Source organism: Caloenas nicobarica, chromosome 16 (assembly GCF_036013445.1).
Source record: "Caloenas nicobarica isolate bCalNic1 chromosome 16, bCalNic1.hap1, whole genome shotgun sequence".
Classification (NCBI taxonomy): domain Eukaryota; kingdom Metazoa; phylum Chordata; class Aves; order Columbiformes; family Columbidae; genus Caloenas; species Caloenas nicobarica.
This window is the reverse complement of record NC_088260.1, coordinates 4066339-4090170: the sequence shown is the minus strand read 5'-3', so window position 1 is coordinate 4090170 and position 23832 is coordinate 4066339. Positions and strand designations below refer to the sequence as shown.

At 40.7% G+C, this 23832-nt stretch overlaps 1 protein-coding gene across 1 annotated transcript in view; it reads right to left on the bottom strand.

The window, feature by feature from the left end:
* SBNO1 (strawberry notch homolog 1) overlaps positions 1-21748 on the bottom strand; it is a 29894-nt gene extending 8146 nt beyond the window's left edge. The window contains exons 1-20 of the mRNA XM_065646198.1: positions 21577-21748; positions 14972-15105; positions 14209-14313; positions 13312-13621; positions 11363-11463; positions 10079-10175; positions 8827-8987; positions 7679-7812; positions 7438-7528; positions 6347-6508; positions 5654-5789; positions 5471-5576; positions 5100-5253; positions 3767-3949; positions 3457-3554; positions 2620-2771; positions 1857-2054; positions 1397-1567; positions 1145-1314; positions 283-414 (exon numbers count right to left, since the gene is read on the bottom strand). Of these exons, the coding sequence (XP_065502270.1) occupies positions 283-414; positions 1145-1314; positions 1397-1567; positions 1857-2054; positions 2620-2771; positions 3457-3554; positions 3767-3949; positions 5100-5253; positions 5471-5576; positions 5654-5789; positions 6347-6508; positions 7438-7528; positions 7679-7812; positions 8827-8987; positions 10079-10175; positions 11363-11463; positions 13312-13621; positions 14209-14313; positions 14972-15103 (2793 nt within the window). The 5' untranslated portion in view covers positions 15104-15105; positions 21577-21748. The remainder of the gene's footprint in view (positions 1-282; positions 415-1144; positions 1315-1396; positions 1568-1856; positions 2055-2619; positions 2772-3456; positions 3555-3766; positions 3950-5099; positions 5254-5470; positions 5577-5653; positions 5790-6346; positions 6509-7437; positions 7529-7678; positions 7813-8826; positions 8988-10078; positions 10176-11362; positions 11464-13311; positions 13622-14208; positions 14314-14971; positions 15106-21576) is intronic.
* Between the last annotated feature and the right edge of the window lie 2084 nt (positions 21749-23832).

The window sequence follows — 23832 nt, the reverse complement described above, 5'->3', positions numbered from 1 at the left end:
CATAGGCTGGTTTACAAGGCCAGCTTAAAGGCGCTGGCAGTTTGGCACATGTGCGCACAGCTCTGAAGCCCAGGGCTCCCCGGCTACCCAAACTACAGCCTGACCCCTAAAGCACGCTGCAGCTACACGATAGACAGGACTAGTGAACATCATACTGAATAGAAAACACTTCCTAACTAGTACTTTTAGCACCTTAAAAAAACATAATTACAAAAAAAAAATCACCATAGGATAATGGTAGAGTCACAACTTAAGTAACTATTGTATGTCTTTAAGGACTACCTTATCTCCATCCATGAACCTCTGCTTTTCCGTGATGTTCAGAATCTCAACAGGGACATCAAGTTCAGATCTTGACTCGTAAGATATGCTGCCATCATCATTGCTCACAACTCTCCCTTTGCGGCCCGTCATCTGTAAAAATAAAAGGGAACATAAGCAATACCAAAATTATTACATGACCAAAAACTTCAAGCAATTATGCTATTTATTCATACACCAGCCTTAAAATAGATTCACTAATTTACTCCAAGTGCAAAACTGCATTAAGGAAAACAAACTAAAACAGTGAGATTGTCACTGATTTTAACACTGTCTTCTAAATCACAATGATGTTTCTACTTGATAGAGACAGGCAGCTTACTGAAGTTTCTAAAGTTATTGAGAAAGAGATAATAATTCATCAGGCTTTTCACTAATGCAGTTTTATTATACAGGTTCTTAGTATTCATCGCCTGGAAGATGAACTAAAGCTGCTTTCTGTTTCATATACACCATCTTCAAAATGACTACAGCTACTTAGAGGAATGTACCACTGTAAAGGAAAAGACAAACTAGTTTATGATTTACCCAACAAGAAACTATCAGTCTCAGAAATAACCTATTTACCCATTCAGAGCTGTTCTCTGTATTCAAATGCAATCTTCAAGTTTCTCTTTAATTCAAAAGTACTCAAGTCAGAGTAAGCTAGATTCTTATTCCTGTGAGATTATTGTGTAAAACTGATAAACAAGTTCTCTTCAGTAGATAACTTAAGTCACACACAACCTTGAAGAATGACACTGTTTTACTGCAGCCAGACAGATAATGGATGGCTACAGTAGAAAAAAACCCACATTTTTTCTAAATGTGCACATGAGCTTACCTCAGCCACATTTTCAGGACCACCCAGTTCATCTATAAGCTCATCCAGTGTATTAGGTGGAAGATCTTCAGCCAGCTTTTCCAGTTTATCAAGCAGTTCTTTTTTCATTTGTTGGGCCCTTTCAACAGCATCCTGACTTGTTACAAAGCTGCTGTTTGTGTTGCTGTTTGCTGCAATTTAAGAGAGACTCTTTTAGAATTCCACTGACTAATTGCTAAGAAAGTGAATGATGACAAAGGAACTTATTCTTACCTGACGTGTTGGTGCTGGAAGTGGTGGTACCAACAGCAGAAGTAAAGCAGCTAGGTCGTTTTGATCCGAGACCAGAAGCTAGTAAGGCACTTTGAATAGAATCTGGGTCTATACTTTTCTTCTTTTTCTTGTCTTTATTTTTTTTATGCTCTTTTCTAATTAACCAGGGATCTAAAAATAAATAAAATATTTTCAAAAAGTTTCAAGCATTTATTACAAAGCTATCCTTCCCTTTCAAAAAACTACATCCTCATTACAAAGGGTGACTGAGAAAAGTCTGAACTCTAGTGTGTAAAGTCTACTTAAACAAAATGCAAATCAACATTCTAGTACTAATTCCAGTCTCATTAAACTACGTGTTTATCAAACGCTTATTTTTGGCTCACTGAAATTGTTAGAGAAGACTTTATGCTTCCTATCTGTAAGTAGTTACTTGGCTTGACAAAACAAACTGTCTTACCATCTTCATCATCTTCACTGGATTCATCTCTGAATGGGTTGAAGTCGTCATCATCTCCAGAACTCAAAAATCTGGAGCTCTCATTGTCACTTTCTTCATTATCAGAAGCATCAGACTCACTTTCACTCTCATCAGAGCTGCTCCCTGCAAGGCCACCTGTTTTGCGAGCTTTTTTGGCTTCTCTGCTTATTTCTTCACCTAATTCCACCATCACCCCAGGAGAAAAAAATAAAGTTAAATTCAGACCTTGTAGCCTACTTTTGAGCTTGTTTTACCAACACTGCATACAGACTAGAAAAACATTCAACTTCTAAAACCAGAACCATTTTAAATAATCTAAGTTTTCCAGAAGACCCCTCTCAACATTTTTTATGATCCCCTACTTTTCAGTAAGAATATAATCAGTTTGGGAAGGGGAGCAGCATTAGGCTTCTCTACTGAGCCTCAGGAAAAAGCAATTATTTGCTTGACTGCATCAGGAAGTGGTCTGACACGTGCAAAGCATTTGGGGATACAGTCACATATGAGATCAACACATTTTGAGCAAAGTAACCACAATTTACAGGTTATATTGTTTCAGCAACAGTTTTAAAATCTATCAATGGAAATTTCTAACAAAAATCTTAAGAGACTTGTAATACATGCTCTTTCACAAATGACTGTACTGCTATTTACATTCCCATATTTTTTCCGGAGTTCATTCTTAGGCAACTCTAAAATGGCCATTTTCACTATGGCATTAGTGTAAGAACTTAGGCATTACCTTTCCGTTTCTTTATTTTGTTCTCCTTGCAAGGGCTGTCTCTGGGTGAATTGTTATTACTTTGAGCAGTCAAGTCAATTCCCAACAAGCTGAACAGCTTCTTCCTGTCAGGAGCTGGAAAGTGCTTTTCAATAAGAGACTGGAATACTCCTCTGTTTAAGAAAGAAAAAAAAAGCGGCATTCTTCAGCTGAATTTACATTTAGAGTAGAAACCTGTAACATTTTAACAGCTTGCTTGACTTCTCTGAAGAATCATTCCTTATGAATGCTATTACACAAGTACCCCATCTAATTATCACCCATATTACTGTATTTGTCACCTTTGTAAAAGTAGGAGACGTTAACTTCATAGTACTGTTACTTCTAACTTGTTAAATTTGTTTTTGGTATCAAGTTGTATTGCTACTCGCATTTTCTTATTGCTCCAAGTTTAAATGACAGATTAAGTTAAAATCTTCAGCAAGCTAGTCTCATGATTGGACCTAGCTCATCTGATAAGAAAGGGAAGTCATGATTGTAACTTGCTTTGATATAAATAAACACAGTGTACACTTGACAGGTCCCCCCCTCCAACCAGTTTGAGTAGAACAGCACTAGCTGTTCACGTCCAAAAACATCATTTCACAGCGCACCAGAACAACTAGGAACCAATGGTTCACTTGAGCGATACTGTCAGATTTTATGTCCAGGCAGCTTAAGGACATTGGTACTAAGAGACACCCAACTTATTCTGTTCACTGACGCATGTTTTATACATGAAAGGACACATTACTACATACACTAAGCTGGATTAAGGTTAGTTTTGTAAAGGACAGTTCTAACAAACTTCAGTCTTACTTTGCTGTAGAAACAAAGTCATTCAGTTCACCACCACCCTCCTCCAAAGCTTCTAATGTTCTTGCTTCTCCTGTTGACTGCAGGCCAATAACAACACACTAAAGGAGAAATAAATACAAGGCATTGTCACCAAGATGACTGGACTGCTAAGTTTATTTTTGTGTGAATTTCTGCTCGTAAAATAGCTTCAATACCATAAAGTACAAAAGTACACTACTGCTATGTCTGAAAATGTGTTATAAACAAATAAAAAAATCTAACAGCTTTACACTGAACAAAGATATTTAAAAATAGAGCTTGATCAACTTACCTTCCCATTCTTGATTTCTTCTCGAGCCAGCTGCACCACTCTCTTCACTTTTGATGCTATGCAAAGGTACTTGAAAAACCTCTGATGAGCTGACCAAAATTGACCCCACATAGACTTCTTCATTCGTTGTTCTGCATCGATAAGATCAGCTGCTTGTTGAAACCTCTCTCTAGCACTGACCCACTGAAAAAGAAAGTATTAATTGCTTTACATGCCACATTTCAAGGCTACATAAGTATATTGTTTAATAGGCAGATAAAGACAGAAGTTTCAAGTTACAGTACTATGGGGTTGCAAGTCAAGGAAACTCATCATACAAAGCAAGCTCACGAATAAAGAAAATAGCTGTGGCTTAATAAATTCAGAAGATACCTACTCACATAATGAAAAGCAGATACATTTTCATTGCTACCAATGCAAACATTCCCAGTGTTTTCTAATTATCTCATTTCTCCATTAATACATTCAGGTTAAGAAAGCAAAGAGCACTGCCCATAATTAAGTATCAAGCAAGAACCCAAGAAGAAAAACACCCATTGCCTTTGTTTCTACAACGTTTTGTTATAGCAGTCATTTCCAGATTAGGTAAAGTAAGCTCTGGATGCAAGTTTAGGGATTCTCCTAAACAATATTCATAAAGTGCTGCTTTAAAGTTGATGTCATACACCTGTCAAATATAAGTTTTCATTACTGTAGCTATATGCTATGAATACCAAGTCACACTTAAGCACTTCTTAAGCAGGTAAAGACCTGGCTCATTTTAATCTATGTCCAAGGGGCAATTATTTTTATGCAATACAGCAGCAGTAATGTACAAGCAGAACGTACACTCAGAAGAGAGACACTCAGCTTAGCATATGTACAAAACAATTAAGAACAACACGAAAAAGATAAGCAGCAGGTGAATAAATGAAAATATTAATGGCAACCACAGCTTTGATGCTTTAGATTTGATCTGCCATGTGAGTAAAACTATCCCCCTGCACAGTTAAACTACAAGCATCACTCCACAGTTGCCTGAAAGGGAAGACTGGAGCACAAAACCAGGACCAACAGGTGAACAACTTTATCTCAGGCAATGACCAAGGTCTCTGAAGTCCTGCTAGAAAGCAGCAGATCTGGCAGACACTGGAAGATGCACCCAAAATAGCAGCATTTATGACTTGGAATAAGAATTAACAGCTTTTGTCAAGTCTTAAATGGGGAAATCTTTACACCGTCTCTCAACAGGCAACAGTACTACATGTTATTTCAGAAGCATTCAAGTTTAAACCAAGTAACTTCAGCCTTTCATAACTCAGTACAGAAAGCAAGTTTTAAAAGGCACTCTTACCAGTTTCACAGATTTATTGTACATTTTAACATATTCCTGTGAAAGCAGAACTTCATCAATTTTGAAAGTTACACCCGAAAAACTCAGCTGTCTTGCTATGTACATTCCTCTCAGCTTCATATCCATAGCAACTATTTCCATGGCACCAACACCTCTAAAATAAAGGAACAAATTAAGTCAATGTTATAGTTTTCAAGAGCAAGGATTTGTTAAAAAAACCAAATCCAAACCTCAAGTGCTTTAGAAGAAAACAGTTTTTAGCGTGTCAGGACAAGTTTGCAGAGGACCATGAGCGAGTGAAGACAAAGGAACTGGAAAGCACAGTCAATCACAACCACACGTGTTCTTGCTATGGCTCTTAGAAATATTACCTTCTTTCAACAGCCTGAATAAAGTCACTGAATTCCCTAAACGGAGTTCCTTCACCCCATATTCCAAGACGGTTCATATACGCCATATTTCTTGGCTCAGACGCACCTAGGAGAAGAACACACTTTGTAACAGTGCCAATAAAAACATACTGAGACACTGAACGCAAACCAAGTTGTACATACCTGTGGCACTAGCGTAGACAACCCTGGCTTTTGGAAGTTTATTCTGAAGTTCCAATACTGCCAGACCTGTTTTTGTCGGTTTTGATGAACCAACAGGACACAGATTCTTAGCTTTATGACACTCATCAAATACAATCTGAACCGTAATTAAGGAAAGAATTTTGTCCCACTTGTTTTTAGAATGGAGACTGCGATAAAATAGAAGACAAGAAAAACTGCTGATTACAATAGGTGGCAGTAGTAAATTGTAAACTCAGAAAAACACTAGTCATGTTTTTCACTAAAAACTTTGGGAAACACGGTTAGCTAATAAGTATTTAGGAGCACAATTACCAACACGAGTTCTTTAAAAAGCTGTCGATACTCAAAAAAAAAAATTTAAGAATTCACTGGAGAAAATTTCAGTGAAAACTTAAGGTTCTTAAACATCACATTTTAATTTTATGTGTTTGCTATAGAAAAAGCAGAAGCTTCACTCTTGTACCAGAGTTGCGTGGCAACAATATGATGGTAATAGATTTGGCACAAAGTTTGTAAAACTTCAAGTCTAACGTCAGAGCATGCACACAATCTATTACCATCATGAATAAAGAACAACATCTAAAAGTGGCAGCAAATAAAAAGATTGCCTTTAAAGGCGCAAGCTTGAATAGCAATTTGGTTACAATCAACTGAACTGCAGATAAAGGATACAACTCCATCAAAGTCTTCACCACACCAGTGAAGAAGCTGCTTTAATCTGGTCTTGTATTTTCCACCAGACTGACTTTCACCAATAAGAGACGAATAGGTAGCAAAGATGACACCTTTCTTCACACTGCCATTATGTTTGGAAGAAATTTTCCCATACTTGAACTGCAATACAAAGATAAGAAATTACAGAAATTATTCAAAACAGATCCCTCATCAAACCCACCTACCGTATGATTAAGACATGCTGGTGGTCTTTACCTTAAGGCGTGTGCACTTTGAACCACTCGCGTCCCTACATTGTGATTAGGGCAGAGCTGGCACACGGTGATGTGGTTAAGGGGTTACACATGGCCTTAAATTTATACTTCATGAAGACTAGATCTGAGGCCTCAGAGATTAACAGCCACATTCTTCAACTACATGGTTTCCTTAACTTTAATACAATTAAGATTTTAGTTTCGAGGCATCCCTTAGGGCTAACAGGTCAAGTGTATTGACAGCCGCTACCATAAATGACAATTTCTAAAGCTTTGCTGCATTTTAGAAATTAAGACTTCACAAAGCAAAAATACTACCTTACAACCAAGTTCAGTGAATTCAACCAGTAATCACTTCACAATTTGTCTCAGTTGCTAATTGTGAGCAGAGGCACAGTCTCCAAAAATAACTTCATACACTGCTGCTTCACCAAATTACTGAGGAATCCTACTATTTGAGTAGCACACATAAAATGTACTACATATAAAATGTGTGCTGGGAGATAAAAAGGAAAAAATGTAAGTGTTAATGTCTAAAAAATTTAAAGAATATTTAAACTTCCACGAGATACTCCACTAGTAGTGTCAGTAGTGGCTTAAAAATTAATATTAAAATCAGATGCTAAGACTTAATCCTACAAGGGGCCTATCGACACAGTTAACTTAAAGCACCACGTGGTTCTTCATAAGATTAAGGCCTGTTGAACAAGACCTAGACTGCAGCTTTATTGAAATTAGTACATTCTTGCTCTTAAAACAGTCAACATGCACAACTTGTCACACAAGCATACCTAAAGTTCTGCCCCAACTGTACATAGTAAAAAGTTTCCACACCTTGTTTAATGAATGAACCAATATGTTTTTTGCTCCAATATCTCTCAAATCTCTTTCAGCATCATATTTCAGATCATTCGACACGCTAAACCTGAAGATATAAAACAAAGCATATATTCTGTAAGTTACAGCAGAAGTTAAAAAAACCTGTTGCCAGAACATTTGTCAGAAGACAGATTACACCAAATTTAAGTACTACAGTCACTACAGTGTCTGCTCTAACAAATCCTGACACACTTACCAGACTGCTCTTTTTCTGCCTAACAAGTAATTTTCATAGATTATTCCAGCTATGGTCCTTCCTTTTCCTACACCAGCACCATCACCTATCAAGAATCCAGCTCTGTCTCCATTGGGCAGGAATGTTTCATGTTGCTGTAGGAGAAAGAACAAAGAACTTGTACCCATTCTCCAGCACACATCACTGTGGATTGTCAGAAATGAGCAAACATCAGAAACATCCTATTGAAGGAGACCAGTGGTGCACCCAGCCAAGCAGCCTCCCAACAGCAGGAAGAGGGGATTTCATTTAGGGAGAGCATATGAGCCTAATTGCTTTATGTGATCCAGTCTCCCTCTTCTTCCCTCAGCACCCAGAATCGCTGTAAAACTGCTGTACACATCTAATTATTCTAGTGCCTACTACCAGACTGGCTGCCTTTTTTTTAACCCACTGATACACACCTTTACAGCCTTTTGTGGCAATAAGGCCCAGATATCTAGTGCCTGCGTAAAGAAGTGTTATCCTATTAGTCTCAAACCAATTTATTGGTTTTGCCAAGTTCTGCTTTGTTCTTGTTCTGCAGGATTCCACTGCCTTCTTGATTATGTAAACCTTGATTTCCTTACCATTCATTTTTCTCCTCTCCAGCCTGAGGCATCGCAGCCTTGTTTGTCTCTTCATGAGGCAACTTCTTCCCTCCCATCATCATTTTAGTTGTCTAACTTCACTGCCTTCCCCCCGACCTGCAGTGAGCTGCACGTACAACATCTGATGTGGACCCACTGAAGTTTAACACAGCAACAAAGTAACACCCAGTCTTGTTCTCTACACCCTTCCCAATGATGCCAAACAATGTTGGTTTTCTTACCCTGCTGCTGCAGTCATTAAGTTATTTCAGAGAAATATGGACAATGACTAAGATGCCCTTCTGAGTTTTAAGACAGCTTGAGATCAGCGTCATGGAAGTGGTTTAGACAAAGCTTTCCTGGGTATTTTACCTCACATTTATCTCAACAGAAGCTCACCTGCCACATTCTAATGCAACTGACACCTTTAAGTTCTTATTATTTTATCTCCCTGTAAAATGGACATAGCTACACTTGTCAGACAGTTTCCTCTTCTTAAATTCTACGTTATCATTTAAGCTGTATTAATGTCCAGCGTACCTGAGCTGCATAAGTGATTGCTTCAAGTTGCAATGCTGACAACCAGCCGCTATCAATTGTTTCTTCTGATATTGATGTCTGGTACCACACATCAGGAGGAGTCACACTGGATAATGAGCTGGTTTCCACTACTGGGTCAGGATGACGTAGACCAATTTTTACTGGTTGAAAAGGGAGGAGATGAAAACGTAAATACAGAGCTCTGTCACTGCAGCACAGGTCATTGTATTTACCAAAACAAACTACAATTGTCCATTGCAAAGGCTGAACTGAAGAACAACTATGTTTCATTGCAACAGTACTTAAAGTGTTAAACCATGTCTCATGCAAAGGAATATATTAACCTGAATTTGTATAACTGTAATCTTAACTTTGCTTCTCTTCTCAACACCTTCCCCTACTTTTTCCATGAAATTAGATAAAATTCAGTTCACAGAAAATTAAAATATTCGTGTACTTAACATGTTTGGAAGAAAACCCAAACAAACTGGTCTGAACCTTGCCTTCCCAAAAGGCCAGAGGCAGCCTCGAGATGCCAGAATCACAAAAGCAACATTCTTCTCACTGTTTATATAGTGCTGGTTTTAAGCAGTATGAGAGGAGAAAACATTTAGAACAGACATTGTTTAATTGCTGACAGATCTCAGTGACAATAGAAATTAACCATTTAGCTACAAACTCCATGCAAAATTTTTTGTCTTGCTTTTACAGCAGGTCAACAGGTCAACCTCGGAAACAAGATAATAGCTTTTTGTCACTGATTAAAATAAAGAATAGAAGGTGGGGGGAGAGCAATTAACAGCAGTAAGACTCACTTAAAAAAAAAAGCAGCTCTAAGAAGTCAGTCCGGAATAATGCAGGAAGAGTGTGCTTAGGGTGATTTTACACCAGAAAACTCACACCAGATTCTCAAGTGTAGCAGTGACCACTTAATCCCTTTACAAAATTTCCTCTGCTGAGGCACAAAGCATCTTAACACAGGTAAAAAGAGCCTGATCCTGGTTCAGTCATAATTCTGAAATGAGTACTGCTCAAATATACACTAAAGAATTCATTTTCTATTGAAAAGAAAAATCTATGTACCTTCCAGAACTAAGCACTATAGAACACAAAAACTTCCACAATTTCAGGTCGTTTTGACTTGATTCAGATAGTAACCTGTTTTCTGGTGTTAGTAACTACAGACAAGTAAATAACAAATTAGGTCTAAAAACACTTAAGCCTTTTGACATAACAAAACTGAAAGCCATACATTTTATTGGCATATACTCAGCATAAGTTTCTGCATGGCCCATTTCTTCTTCATCTTCTTCCTCAGGTTCCTCCTCTTCCTTTACTGCTGGCACTTTCTAGAAGAGAGAAATAACCTGCATTAGTCAAACAACACCTTGTTAATATTCTGTGTTCTGGATATTAACACAAGAAATGAAATGAGCATAAACTTGCACTTGAATGTCGTAACACATGTAAGTAGATAAACCAGGGAACAGCTGGGAAAACTGCAGTCAGAAATGCAGATTTCGTACACTCTGAACCACCCTTCAAAGACACAAAGTCAGGAAACTTCCTCTCCTTTGGGAGGAGATTTAAGTACTTCAAACTCACATACATAGAATTAAAAAAAATCCAAACAAACGTTTCTTACAAAAATTTAAATCCAAACTATCACTTTAAGAAAACTGTCTTGAAAACAGAACAACTAACAGCCAAAACAGATGTACTCCCATGAAGTCTCTTGCAGTTTCATATTCATTATGTAATTTCGCAACATAAAATTGGGGAATAGTTGCAATAGTCACAGTTCTATCCAGTATGGTCTGAAACCTGACAGTTACACATTTTTTAGCGTCATCTTGGTCAATGTAAATATATGAGTAACTTTAAAGTACTCACTAGATGACAAATAAAAGCAGCCTTCCACAATTATTAATTCAATGTTTAATATTAAAAAAAATCTGAAAATCCTTCTGTATGCCAGTCCCTAAGGAGCACTGTTCAAACTTCAACTTGATTCTAGTTATCAGTGAAGATCCTGAAACTCAAGCACTTACAGCATCAGAATGTACTTTTGTTACATTTAGAAATTTGAATGATACTTAATTTACATCTTAAAAAAAAAAAAAAATCATCAAGCCACCCAGGTCAGCCATGCTAGAAAAAAGTTTCTTAGTTTCCTTGTTGCTAGTTATACAAATGGGAGTATTTTAAAAGAAAACATCTTAAAACACAGAGCAAGTGATATGCTTATCAGCTTTAATTGGAGCACACCCATCTTTGTCCACACAAAGAGGTTCAAGACAGTAATTTATTGAAATTGTCATCTACTATACAGGTAATCTGTTCTACAGAGCTGTTAGTTTTAGTCATCTAACCAAGTATTCGTCTAGCGGAGAAACTAACCTTTCGACCAAACAGATGCACTTGATAATTCTACCACACAAAAGGCACATATGAGTAACTACTGAAACTAGTCACAGGTGGTTATGGCCAATAAAATATACTTCCATTTAGCAACTTAACCATTTGCACTACTTACCATAGTAGGTGAAAAACTTCTCATTTTAATATCGTTTATCCATATTCTTGCTACCTCTTTTGTGGAAGCCTCCTTCTTCACTGCACCATTGCTGAGATCAGCTATAAAAGAAAAGCTGTTTTACAGGAATTCCCTCCAAACATTGACTAAAACTAACATCTTTCTCTAGTAATGAGCTGGAAGAGACATTTAAAATGTCCAGTAGCACAGTGATGCTTCAAGAACACAATGATGATTTCTGTCCAAATTAAAAAGTCTCTGAGCAAGTAGTTAAATCTGTTACTTCACCAACTGAAGAAACTTCCCATGCAATACCACTGCATCTGACACAGCTGTGTATGAGTTTCAGTATTTAGAAAAAAAAAAAAGGGTTTGGACCTTCACCAAATGTATACGTAGTGTTAAGAAATGCTCCATCTTGTGAGCCTTTGAAGTTTAACAACAAACCAGAAAGCCCAGTGTTTCAACAGAAATGAACTTACCTGGTCTGGTGGCATTTACCACCTTAGGAGAAACTACAATTATTTCTGTAAAACAAAAAGTCAACACTTGGGACTCAATTGTTTAAAGTTTGTAACAGGATCCTTCAAAGAGGACAATTTATTAACTCCCCTGTCCTTGGCCAAATTTGGAAGCGACTGGCAACAGGGCTCAGTACTGAACTAAAAAAAATTACACAAGGATAGAGGTAAAACATCGCAAGCAGTCATCAAGGTTCCGTCACATTGACAGTCAATGCACGTAATAAATTTAGCATAATGGCCCTTCAAAGACAATTAATATAATTGCACAAATAAAGTTTTCCTCAAAGAGGTTCCATAATTTAACTCTAATATTTTCCAATCGAGAACTGCTGGCTGAATTATATGAAAAGACCATGTTTCTTTCCGAGACCTTCTCTACCCTTGAATTTTCTACGAGTATTCAGTTGGGTGTCTCAACTTCAATTTTTGTCAATCACTCCATAACAGAAAGCAATGAAACAAGGATGCACATTCTTCTTTGTTTCAGCCCCAGACAGCTTTATTATTGCACGCTCTATCTGCATCTGAAAAAATAGGTTACTTCCAACCCCGCCTATGAAAATAGGCGGAGACAATGAAAATAATGCAGAAAAAGCCTGTGTACTTTTCAGAAGCTGCAGCAAGGGATATTTTCAAACCTAACTAGTCTGATCTTAACCTCTTGCTAAAACTAGAATAACTTGAAGTGACCAAATAAAAATACAAACAGATGCAGGTTTTCCTTTATATTAAGTGGACCACATAAGCTGTCCACATATTAGGAGAAACATACAAAAAAAAGATTATGAAAGAAATCACAAAATGAACATTTGGAGTGTGGTAACTTAAATGCCTCAAGTATTTTGTTAACACCACATTTAAGTAACATGGAAACAATCAGCAAGTTTTTAGGACTTAAGTTTTTAAACACAATAGATCTGATGCCTCCCATGAAACACAGAGGGAGAGACAAGGTCTTTCTCAGGAGATGCTTTACAGAAGAAACCCTCTATCATAGAGTACTCGCACAAACTACAAATCTAGCTTAGAAGATGCAAAAAAAAAAAAAGTACTCACTTGTCATAGTTCCACAGCAAGTATACAGTAGAACAGAAACTGACGTAGACTCAAGATAACTACATCCACTTCAGTAATGTTCAACAACTGATTTTACCCATTTGACAGCTGCAATCTAAAATGCCATTTTTCTCATGCCTTGTAGTAAATCAAAAGTTTAATATATTTTAAAGCCTGTTTAGTTTTACCTCACCCTGAATTCTAACACTATTAAAGTTAGAACAGAATTTATCAGGTTTTCTAGACCATTTCATTTTGCTGCGATATGCTACTGATCAATGAAAATACGAGATGTGCAAAGATCTTCACATTACACTGTTTCACTTTTCGTCTAAAATAGTGCAATAATGAAGAAAGAAGAAAACTCACTTGCCGCTGTTGCTACTGGCTGGGCAATATTAGGAGGTGGCTTCAGTTTCATGAGTTCATTAAGACTATTATTCTTCAGCAGATCTTTCAGCTGAATCTGGTCCTTGGAAGGTGCAGTGGTCAAGGCATTGCGAACTGCTGGTGCTGCAACCGAGGGTCGAGTAGTTGTGCTGGTCTGAATTATTTTTGCTACGGTGATAGTCTGTCTCGTAGTAGTAACAGGTGTTGTTTTTGTCATCACTATGGTAGTTCCCAAAGTCGGAAGCTGATTTATTTGATTCAGCACAAAGGTTGTGGTGGATGGTGGTTGCTAGCAACAAAAAAAACCACGGAAATTTTCAGAATACAGGGGGCAGGAAAAAAAAGCAGAGTTTATTAGCCTTTCACCTGGAGCACAGGAGTCACCAGTTTTTAAGACACTTGTGATAAGAAATGTCTCAACATAATATGCTGAATATGCTAGAGTATCTCGTGGTGCAACAGCCTGAGCAAGAAGTGTCTATCAATATATTGCCATATATATTTTTGAATGGCGTTTTTCAATTTTATTTTAATGTAAAAGGAAAGGACATTAAAAACTAGCATGACAGATTAATCACCTAGGTACAAGACATGACTACTACAGGTACGAGAACACTAAGCTGAAGAGAATTTCCAATATATAAACTAGCTACACAATTATCAGAGAAAATAGCTTGGTTTTTACCCCTTGGCTGGACACCAGGTGCCCATTGAGCCGCTCTATTGCTCCCCCTCCTCAACCGGACAGGGAGAGGAAAAAAATATGATGAAAGGCTCAAGATAAGGACAGTAAGCTCAGTAATTACTGCCATGGGCTAAACAGGCTCAACTTGGGGTAACACCACAGACACAAAATCCCCAAGTATCAGTTCTTACCCGAACATTTAATAAGGCTGGACTTGATACGGTCTCTGGCTCCTGTTTCACAGCAGCTGTGGCCTCAGTCTCCAAGCCTAGTTCTAATGCACTAAGTGGCACTGACTGCAGAGAAAAGTAAGCAAGCATCAGGAAACGCATTAGCAGGGAAAAAAACCCCTCAAGACTAAATATTCACCCACAAAATGGAAATTAACAGACAAGTCCTTAACTGTGCTCATTAACAAATGTTCCACTGAAAATAAAGATCAAGTGGTTGATTTCTCATTCAAAGAAGTTAAACTTATAACACCTGGTTAGTTAACTGTGGTGAAAATGTAATTAGTCTTGTGATGTCATCACTCAATGTATTACTGTTTCCAGTCTGTGACTGAAATCATTACATTCTTACAGACTGAAGACTGTCATGGAGCTTAAACACCGTGTTATATTACGCTTTTTGCACATTTTATAGCAGATCAGCTAGACTCCAGTAATATTAGACTTAGCCATGGATACATGACAGCACACTCCCACTTAACATCCAGAAGTTAAGCATATTTAACGTTTATACTGACCTCAATAGTATATTTCAGACTGGTTTTTGTATAGAATTTTAAAATTAATTAGCAAGTTATTTTCTAATTTCAGTACTATTAAGCAAGAAATTTATGAAAACTCCTCATTCTTCTACCATTTGCAATGGCCACCATCCCCACCCTCCACAATACATCGAGTACAAGCTCTCATATCCTCTAGCAAACGACTATGTTCTTCTTTTAACCTGCTGAACAGCTGGAGTTGGTGCTGGATTTGCAAGAACCACATCCGGAGAGTCAATATCAAATAGATCATTTGGACTGATTCCACTCTCACTCAAAGCAGCAAGCAACAGATCTTGTCCTGGCTCCACCATCTCTGGAAAAAAAAAAAAAAGGAACCACAAAGACAAGTTACATTTCTGCTTTGTTTTGTGCACACACACTCACATTTAAATTTCCCTTTCCTGGATTTAAGGGCACACGTGTTGCTGACTCTCGTACACAGAGTTTTACTTTCTAGATTTGCTCTGGCTCCTTCGTTCATTTGTAGATTTTTTCCTCTATTTTGTGTTTTAAAATTTTTTCTGTATACCCATCACATTTAGGAGCCCCAGAAAATGAAATTATTTACTATACGAAATGCTATCATACCCATAAACTTAAAAAGAAAAAAAAAGCTTCTAGTCTTCACTACATTTTTAAGCATCACAAGAAATACCAAGAGGCAGAAATGGTGAGACTGTATGATGCTAATGATCCGTCTCTGCCAATGAAGCTCACTGCACAAGCGAAGCACAATTAAAACTCATTTAGTCTATCTTGTAACAACAAGTTAGCGATAAAAAGCTTATAAGGAAAGCTTTATTTCTTCCTTACCATTACATTAGGTAGCAATTCATTCATCAGGGAAATTTTGTTTTGCATAGTGGAAAGAACAAGTGTTCCACTATTACAGTATGTTAACTACATATTAAATAGGACACTAACATCAGGTCACAGACTCCTTTATGTGTAGGACAAGCAAAATTAATTTCAAAAAGCTATTCTAGATAGTGTAAAAACTTAGTTAAAAAGCCAAACACTCTACGTTTTAAGATGAAGAGGGAAGATATTGTGTTTTGCTTCCTTAAGAAGGAAGCCCATCTGCCCTAGTACTAAGACAGCAAGTAAACGAGTCCACATAACTTGAGCAGTTGCTCATGTTTTCTCAGATACACCTCAAGCAGAAATTCATTTCACTTGTTCTCCATACCCCCTGTAACACCCAATGATAAAAAAAACACACACCAGAAAACCAAAACAAAACATCAAAACCCAACAAAACTGACCACCTACTCTAAAACAGATAAGAGGACAAAAATATTTACTAGGATTTTAGATGCGCTCATTGACAGACTCCAAAGCAGCTCTCACTTCTCCCTCTCTACATGTACAGCAAAGCCACATCCAGCTGTTTGGTCACACACAGAGTGAAGCACACATGGCAGAACAGGTAATTCTTGTAATAAATAAAGCCCCGGGCACTTCATTCTTACTCTTTCTAGTTTTAATCTGCCCAATAGCAGGAAGAAACCTTCTTTTAGTGGACTGACACCAAGATGGCTGCACCACAATTGTAGTGGTAGACATAAGGTACTCAGACAAGGTGAAGATAGATTTTTTAAGCATCAGAGACTGTACCCAAAGAAACAAATAATAATTGTTAGAACTGCTACTGACCACATGCAATCCCATTAAACACCACTTGCTGTGTCAGAACTAGACTTTTTTTTTTAAGACATTCGAGGTGACCAGATAAATTGGCAGAACGACCTGGTTTGCAGTTATCAGGTACAGAAGATATTAAGAAATATTAAGACATCTAGCAGATTTAATTAACATGGCAGCTCCTTCAAAGGATGTCACCTCCCACTAGTCTGTCTCCTAGAACCCTGAATGGGTCAAGAAAAATGAAAAAGAACAGACTCTTAGCTTTACCTTCCAGAAGGATGAAGCCTCCTGTCTCAAAAAGAGGGGACTATGCATATATTAATTGGGTAGGATAAATCCTTAATTTTCATCCAACTAAGACACTAATAGTGATGATTGTATCCAAATTTAGAAGTTTACAGCGTTGTTTACTAATTAGAAACAGGTGAGAGGAGAAAGATTAACTCTGCAGATCAAGTTTTAGCTTATCAGTACTTTTGGTGTTAGGAACTTTAGAGCCGCTATTGAAGGTGAATTTCTCTACAAAAGGGGAATTAACACAAGTTACCCCTTCAAACCAGCAGCTCCGAAACATTTTCCAGTATCCATTTGCCAAAGATGCATGAACGCTCTGCCACATAGCACAACATCCATAACTTTGCTCACTGCGATCAAATAAAAATGTTGAAATGTACAAGGAAAAAAAGTCAGTTGTGTCATTATTTGGTCTGCATGTAGTTTTGATCACGCCATCTCTAAAAGAAGGTATGACTAAAACTTGATTGAGAGAAAAGTGGCCATACTGACTAGAGGCATGGAAAGGCAGAAGCTCGGGGCTGTTTACTTCAAAGAGAACTAGGACGACAAAATTACCCAAGATAACTCCTAGTCTACTCTGGCAATATACGAAGAAAAGGTCTTTCTATGAAGTTGAGACTCAAAGCAAAACCAAGGCTAGAAAAAAATGCCAACACCACCCAAGAACATCTGCCTCAACCACTCTAAAATGGTGCCACAACCTATCAAGTCTGTTTCAAGTCAAGTTTAACATATCCATGATGACACTAAACTCTACATTTTTAACTTTTAAAAATAAGATGGTTTGAATATCTTAAGCACAGTCTAACCGAATTCAGAAAAAAAATATCATAGTAGTAATACTTTAATTGCTTATTTCAGTCTTCCCTAGATGACTAGTGATAGAAACTACTATGGCGTTTCCTAAAATTCCAAAACAAGTATCTTCAGTATTAAAGCATCCCTTTTCTTAGCAGAGCTGTATTCACGTAAGAAATCTCTCATGCTAACTGCAATTTTAAGTCTTAAAAATTAGCAGTTGCTAAGAAGGCAGCAAAAAAAAAAAAAAAAAAAAAAATCAGTAAAACAGCAGCAATTGTTTACTTGTCTGTCAGACAGTTTGAACAATGAAAGTTTGACTAGTTTCACTTATTTTGTTTCTGCACATTAGGAACAAAGCTTCATTGTTTGAAACTGGAACAAAAGGAATTCTGACCTTCTAGAATTTTTACATTAAAAAAAAAAAAAATCACTGAATACATAGCACCAATTTTAGGCTTTGTAAAACTTCCAAGCACTGCTGCTGCCCTCCCTTCATTCTTCAATTTCTCTTTCCCCCCATATAGTTTTAATTTAGTAAGGAAATTACACGGGGGGGAAAAAAAAAGCAAAACCAAAAAACAAACCAAGAACCACCCAGGAGAAGCTGCATCATGGTAGCTTAGTTTATTTTTTGTGACATACACTAGTCAAGCCCGAAATGTTATCACAATGAAACAGCTCCATAATCTTACAAGGTAGGAGCCTCTTTAGCCAATCAATATAAGTGAAAGGGACTTTACCAAGCTCTGCAGCTCAGCTTTGGCAATACTATATAAGGACCTGTTTGCCACATCTTAAAAATCTCCCAAAGAAAATACTTATAAAAATGTTGTGAATATTACAAGCTGTCCCCTGAGCATTTCACCAGTTGAAGAACTGTTCTGAGCCTGCAGAATCTTGCAGATAAGGTTGTCTATGTTTAGTTAGTTTGTCCAATATCACTGAGAGAGAACCAACCTGTTAGATAAAACTAAAAAAATATGTATTTATAAAATTTCAACAGTAGTATCTCTAATTACTTTCTTTGCATTAATAACATAAACTGCTGCCATTTCACACCAAGCATTTTTGTAAGGTGTTCTTCTGCTGAATAATATAGCCTAAAACTTTGATTAAAAGACAGTTTTGCTGCCACTGCACATTATGTAAATAACTTCCGATTTAAAGACACAAAACCAGAATGCCATGTTTAATATTATGTCATGTATCCATGCCAACATGGCTCTCTCCCTCCCTCCATTTTAGCTTTGGTACAAAGAAGCAAAACAAAAAAAAGAGAGAGATTCTAAAACACATGTCGAGCAACCTGCTCTCCATTTCCTCTAAGAGAAATAATGGTAGAATCCTAAACAATGAAAAGGCTTTTGATTTTTAAGTCTCTGAGTTGCATGTTGTAACATTGTACACCTAAAGTACTTATTTAAAAATCACAATGAACTCTAATATCACAACTTCACCCAAATCAAACATCATCAACCACCAGGTACAGCTATTTCCAAACCCTTCGGACAGGTGGTCTCTGTGGAGAATCCAACCTGCAAACTCAGGTTTTAATGCTTGGCCTGGGACACTAACGTAGGAAAGCAACTCTTGTTCTCCTTTTTACTGGAAGGGTTTTTCCCACTGGCTTTCTGAGGAATATGTATCACTTGAACTATACTGGAAGCCATCTAAAATACACTCCAATTCTCTGGCTGTCTCAACTGTGAGCTATTATCAACCTAAAAATTTCACATCTCCATTTGCAGCCTCTCAGAGAGGTAAGGGCTGCAAAGTCCCACACAACAGGACTCTCTGGATATCCAGATAGATCTGCTTATCTCACAGCTTTTGGCTCCAGAAGGCAACCTGGGTAACAACAAAAAACAAAAAAACCCAACCAGTCCAATCCCTTCTGGTCCTTTCCAAGTCACCATCTAATCAAAGAGTAAAACACTAATTACTGAACTCACCCATCCCTACATGCTTTAACCTCAAGACTAGTAGTTAAGATTGCATTTAAATGGACAAACTTCTGATTTTTGTGAAAATGATTCCGATCCTGTAAAAAACACACCAGTTTTTCAAACCCTGGTTACCTCTCCAAAGTCATAGCTTGAGAGGACATGAGGTACAGCTCAGGATACTGTGGGATTCAACTCAGCCTCAAAACTGACTTATGAGCGTTTATGGAATTTATACTCGTCAGGATACAGTCTCAAGCAGTGAAATTCAGAAGTTGTAAAAGAGACTTAACAATACAATGATTTGGCATGAAATCAGCTTTCACACTAAGTGGTTGAAGGTGATAATTTAGCCAGTAGTGAAAGTTTTTAAGAAGCAAAAACCCAGAAGAGATAAGAGCAGTATCTGAGCACTAGAACCCTTCCTCAGTTTTGGCCTGAGTCAGCTCTAAGTGTATCTCGGGCAACAAGAAATACATTAACTGTATCTGCAACCTATTTCAATAGCTTTTAGAGTAGCTATCAGCCAATTCTGACACCAGAGAACCTGTCTGGACAACACTACAAACAGTTCACATTTTGTTTTTAAAGACTAAGATTTCACCCAAGTAAAACATGTGCTGGTAACAAAGATATACGAAACCAACCAAAATGTTGTGCTGTTATACAACTTCTACCATAGTAAATTCTTCGCTTTACCTCGTTGAGGTTTTCAATTTAAGGGAAAGAAAAAAAAAAGCTTGCAAAACATTCCTGTATGTATTTAAATAATCTTAATCCAGACACAGTTCAGGGACTCTAAAGCCACGCAGTCTAACACTAATTCTTAACCCTAGAACAAGTTAAAAAAAACTATCAGCATGAACAAACAGCACAAACTAATGTTAATTAAGACATCAATTCAACCTTTTAAAGTGTTTAAAGGATTTGCCTCGTCTTCAACAGAAGTCAATTATCTAAAACCAGCCTACGAGACCCTGGAAGTTCTAATTTATACCCTCAAACAGCGCACAACCTGATCAGCTAAAAATAATAATGTAACAACAGGAAAAAAAAAATAGAAGAAAAACCCACAAGGCCTCTTCCCCTTCAGCCTGTAAGGGCATTTTTAATGTTAAACAATTACTCACCCTAGCAACCCCCGTGCGAGGTGCGCTCGGGAACAGTCCCTGGACTTTGAGGCCGGGTCTGTGGCCGCCCCGTGCGGCCCCCCCCGCCCCGGGCCGGGAGCTGCGGGGCCCCGGGGGGCTCGGCGCAGGGGGGGTCCCGGCCCCGCCAACACGTGTTCCCGACATAAACTTCCGGGTTAGGCAAGAATTGGCTGCGTAATTGTGTCCCATGCACGACTTTTTTGTTTTCAGCCCTTCGTGGCTTTAAAGAGCCCTTTAATTGCGTTCGGAGCGCGGGGAAGGACGACAGGGCTGCGGCTCACGGCGGCTTTTAGCGCCGCTCAAGCATCATAAATCACCAACAACCCCCCCCCCCACACACCGCCTCGTTTCACCAGAGCGGCTCCATTTCAAACCTTAACAATTAACCCAGGCGCGGAAAGAGCGCACAAAGGCGCGGACTCGGCCGGGACACGCCGCCGTCCCGATGCCGCTGTAGCCGAGCGGGGCGGGGGGAGCCCCAGCCCCGCGGCCGCCCCTCCACCCCCGCGCCGCCAGCTCCGCCAACCGCTCCCCAAACGCTTCCCCGGAGCCAGGGGGCTTCGCCGCCCCCCTCGGCGGCCCCTCCGCCCCCACACGCGCTCCGGCACAAAGTTTACCCGACTCCCGGGGAAGCGGCGGCTCCGCCGAGGCAGCGGCGCCCTCCCCCGCACGCCGGGCCGGCCCTGGCCCACCGGGGACCCCCGGCGGGGGCGGCGGCGCGGCCCAGCCCAGGCCCAGAGGCCGAGGGAGGCGCGGAGCTCGCCGCCGGCACGGCGGCCTCCCTCCCGGCCAACCCCCCGCTGCCGCCGCGGGCCCGGCCGCCCGGTAACGGGGGACTGAGGGGAGGAAACCCCCGGGGGCGCCGCGACGACCCCGCCACGCAGAGAGCGCGCCGAGGCGGCCAGGCAGGCCCGCGGTCAGGCGAACGGGCGGAGGGGGACTCACTCTCTCTCGCTCTCGGTCCCCCCGCAGCCGGTCCTGGAAGTCTCCGCCGCTGGCCCCGCCGCTTTCTAACTCACGGCCGCCATCTTTGCCCTCCCTCCCCTCTCACAGGGGAGGGGGAGGGGAGGGGGCCGGGGCCGCCCGCCGCGCCGCACCACGTGACCGCCGCCGCACCTCCCCCCCGCCCGACGCGACGCACCCTCCCCACGTGACACCGGCCACCGCCCGCCGATGGCGCGCGCTCCCCGCCACGTGACCAAACCGCCGCCTCCACCCTGTCACGTGGCCCGGCTGCCGCGGTCTCGCGCCCATCCCCCCGCTCCCCCCCCCCCCCGCCGCTGCCGCCGCCGCCGGGCTTTGGCGCGCGCTCCCCGCGCTCCCCGTTCACGTGACATGCGGCTCCTCGTCTCTCCCTGCCCCGGCAACAGGCGAAGGCGGCGAACTCCCCAAACCACGCGGCGCCTTCGGCGTCCGCAAAAAGCCACGTCCCCGCGGGCGGGCCCGGCCCTAGGGCGGCGGCCGAGAGTCGAGAGTGATGATCCGGGCCCGGTTCCCGGTGGGTGGGGGAGGGGAAGGCGGAGGCGAACGGCTGCGAGCGGTCACGTGACCCCGGCCCCTCCAAGATGGCGGGTGCCGCGAGAACGCGATAAGCGGTGCTCTCGCGAGATCCGGCTTCTTCTCGAGGCATCGTGGGAAAAAAGGCGGGGGACGCGAAGCGGCGCGCAGTGCGCAGGCGCGTCTCGTGTCCCCGCGCGGAGGCGGCCGTGTCGGCGCGCATGCGCGGCTGCCCCGGGCGGTGCGCGGCGCTGGCGGCCGTTGCGGCTGAGCGCGCGGCGGGGCGGGCGCCCGCCTGAGGAGAAATGTCGTCTCGCCTCGGCCTCCGCCGCCCGCGCTCCCGCTGCTGAACGCGTCTCCCTTCAGGCGGCCCCCGGTTCCGTTCTGCCGCGGTTGGCAGGTGTTCCTGTGCAGCCGAGCCTGGGCGGCTCCCCGTGACAGCACACTGAGGCGGCTCTGTAGGGCCCCGAGCGGTCTGGCGGCGGCGGGGCCACCCGTGTTGGGGACATGTACAGCCCCGCCGCCCGCATAGTGCCGCGGCTCCGGTGTTTCCCTCACAGCATCTTCCCGGCCTCCCGTAGGAGAATGAGGAGTGACAGCGGTGCTGTGCAGGGGACATCCCTGCTGACCAGCCTGGGAAGGACACGCCTGTGGGGATGGGCTGGCACATGAGCTTCTCCTTTTAAATATTCTACAAGCTGCTAATGTGAAATTTTCTGCTGCAGGGAGCTAACATATGTTTGAAAACCTGATAACTACTATGCTAGTTTTACATCTGGAGAGATCTTTTTAGCCCTTAACACCCTCCGACAGATTTTTTGCAACGATACGGTCTTCCATTGGAATGTTTTCCCAGTTGTGTAAAAAGGGGAACGTTTTAACAAAAAATTTAAGCAGATGTAAATAAAGTGTGGGCAGTGATGAAATCTGCTTAAAATGCTCAGTACTGCTCATTCAACTTTATACAAGTTCACTGATTGTTAAGACAAATTTAACAAGGATTAAAATAACCAATGGAGGATTAGACAGATTTAGGCTAAGCTATTTAAAGACAAAGCAATGTTAATTAAACTGACTTAAGTAATTCGGATTAATCAGCAACGCTTCAGACACTAAATGGAGAAAAAGGATGACAGAAGTCTGGCCAGAGACGAGAACAATTTAGCTGGCAGCTAATATCTTGATTATTGCCCTCCACCCACCTCAAATAAAGGCACAATGAAGCACAGCTCACGTGCGGGGTATCCAACGTTCAATTCATCTAAGCAGCTTCTTACAATCACGAAAATGACCTTTTTGATGTCTTGGATTGGAAAGATAGTTACCCGTCGGGCCTGCAAGCAGATTTTATGATCATTGGTAACTGGAAGAGGTGAGTAACCCCGCTGATGACCATTACGCTTCCTATTGGGGTGATACAGCACATGCAGAATTATCTGCAGGATGCCGTTTCCCTGGGATTTTGCATGTAACTTGCAGATCTCACTGAATGCACTTTTTTTTTTGGTCAGAGATGCCCTTTTTATCCTTGGTAGATACTATTCTGAATGTAATAATTATATTTTATAATCTACAAAATGTAGTTAGCACCTACTGGCATTTTAGTATATGACTTTATAAAATAAGGTTGCTTAATGTACCACTCAACAGTTACCCTTAGGGCATCATTTTTACGTGCTTTCTAATGTAGAAGTGCAGTGGCTG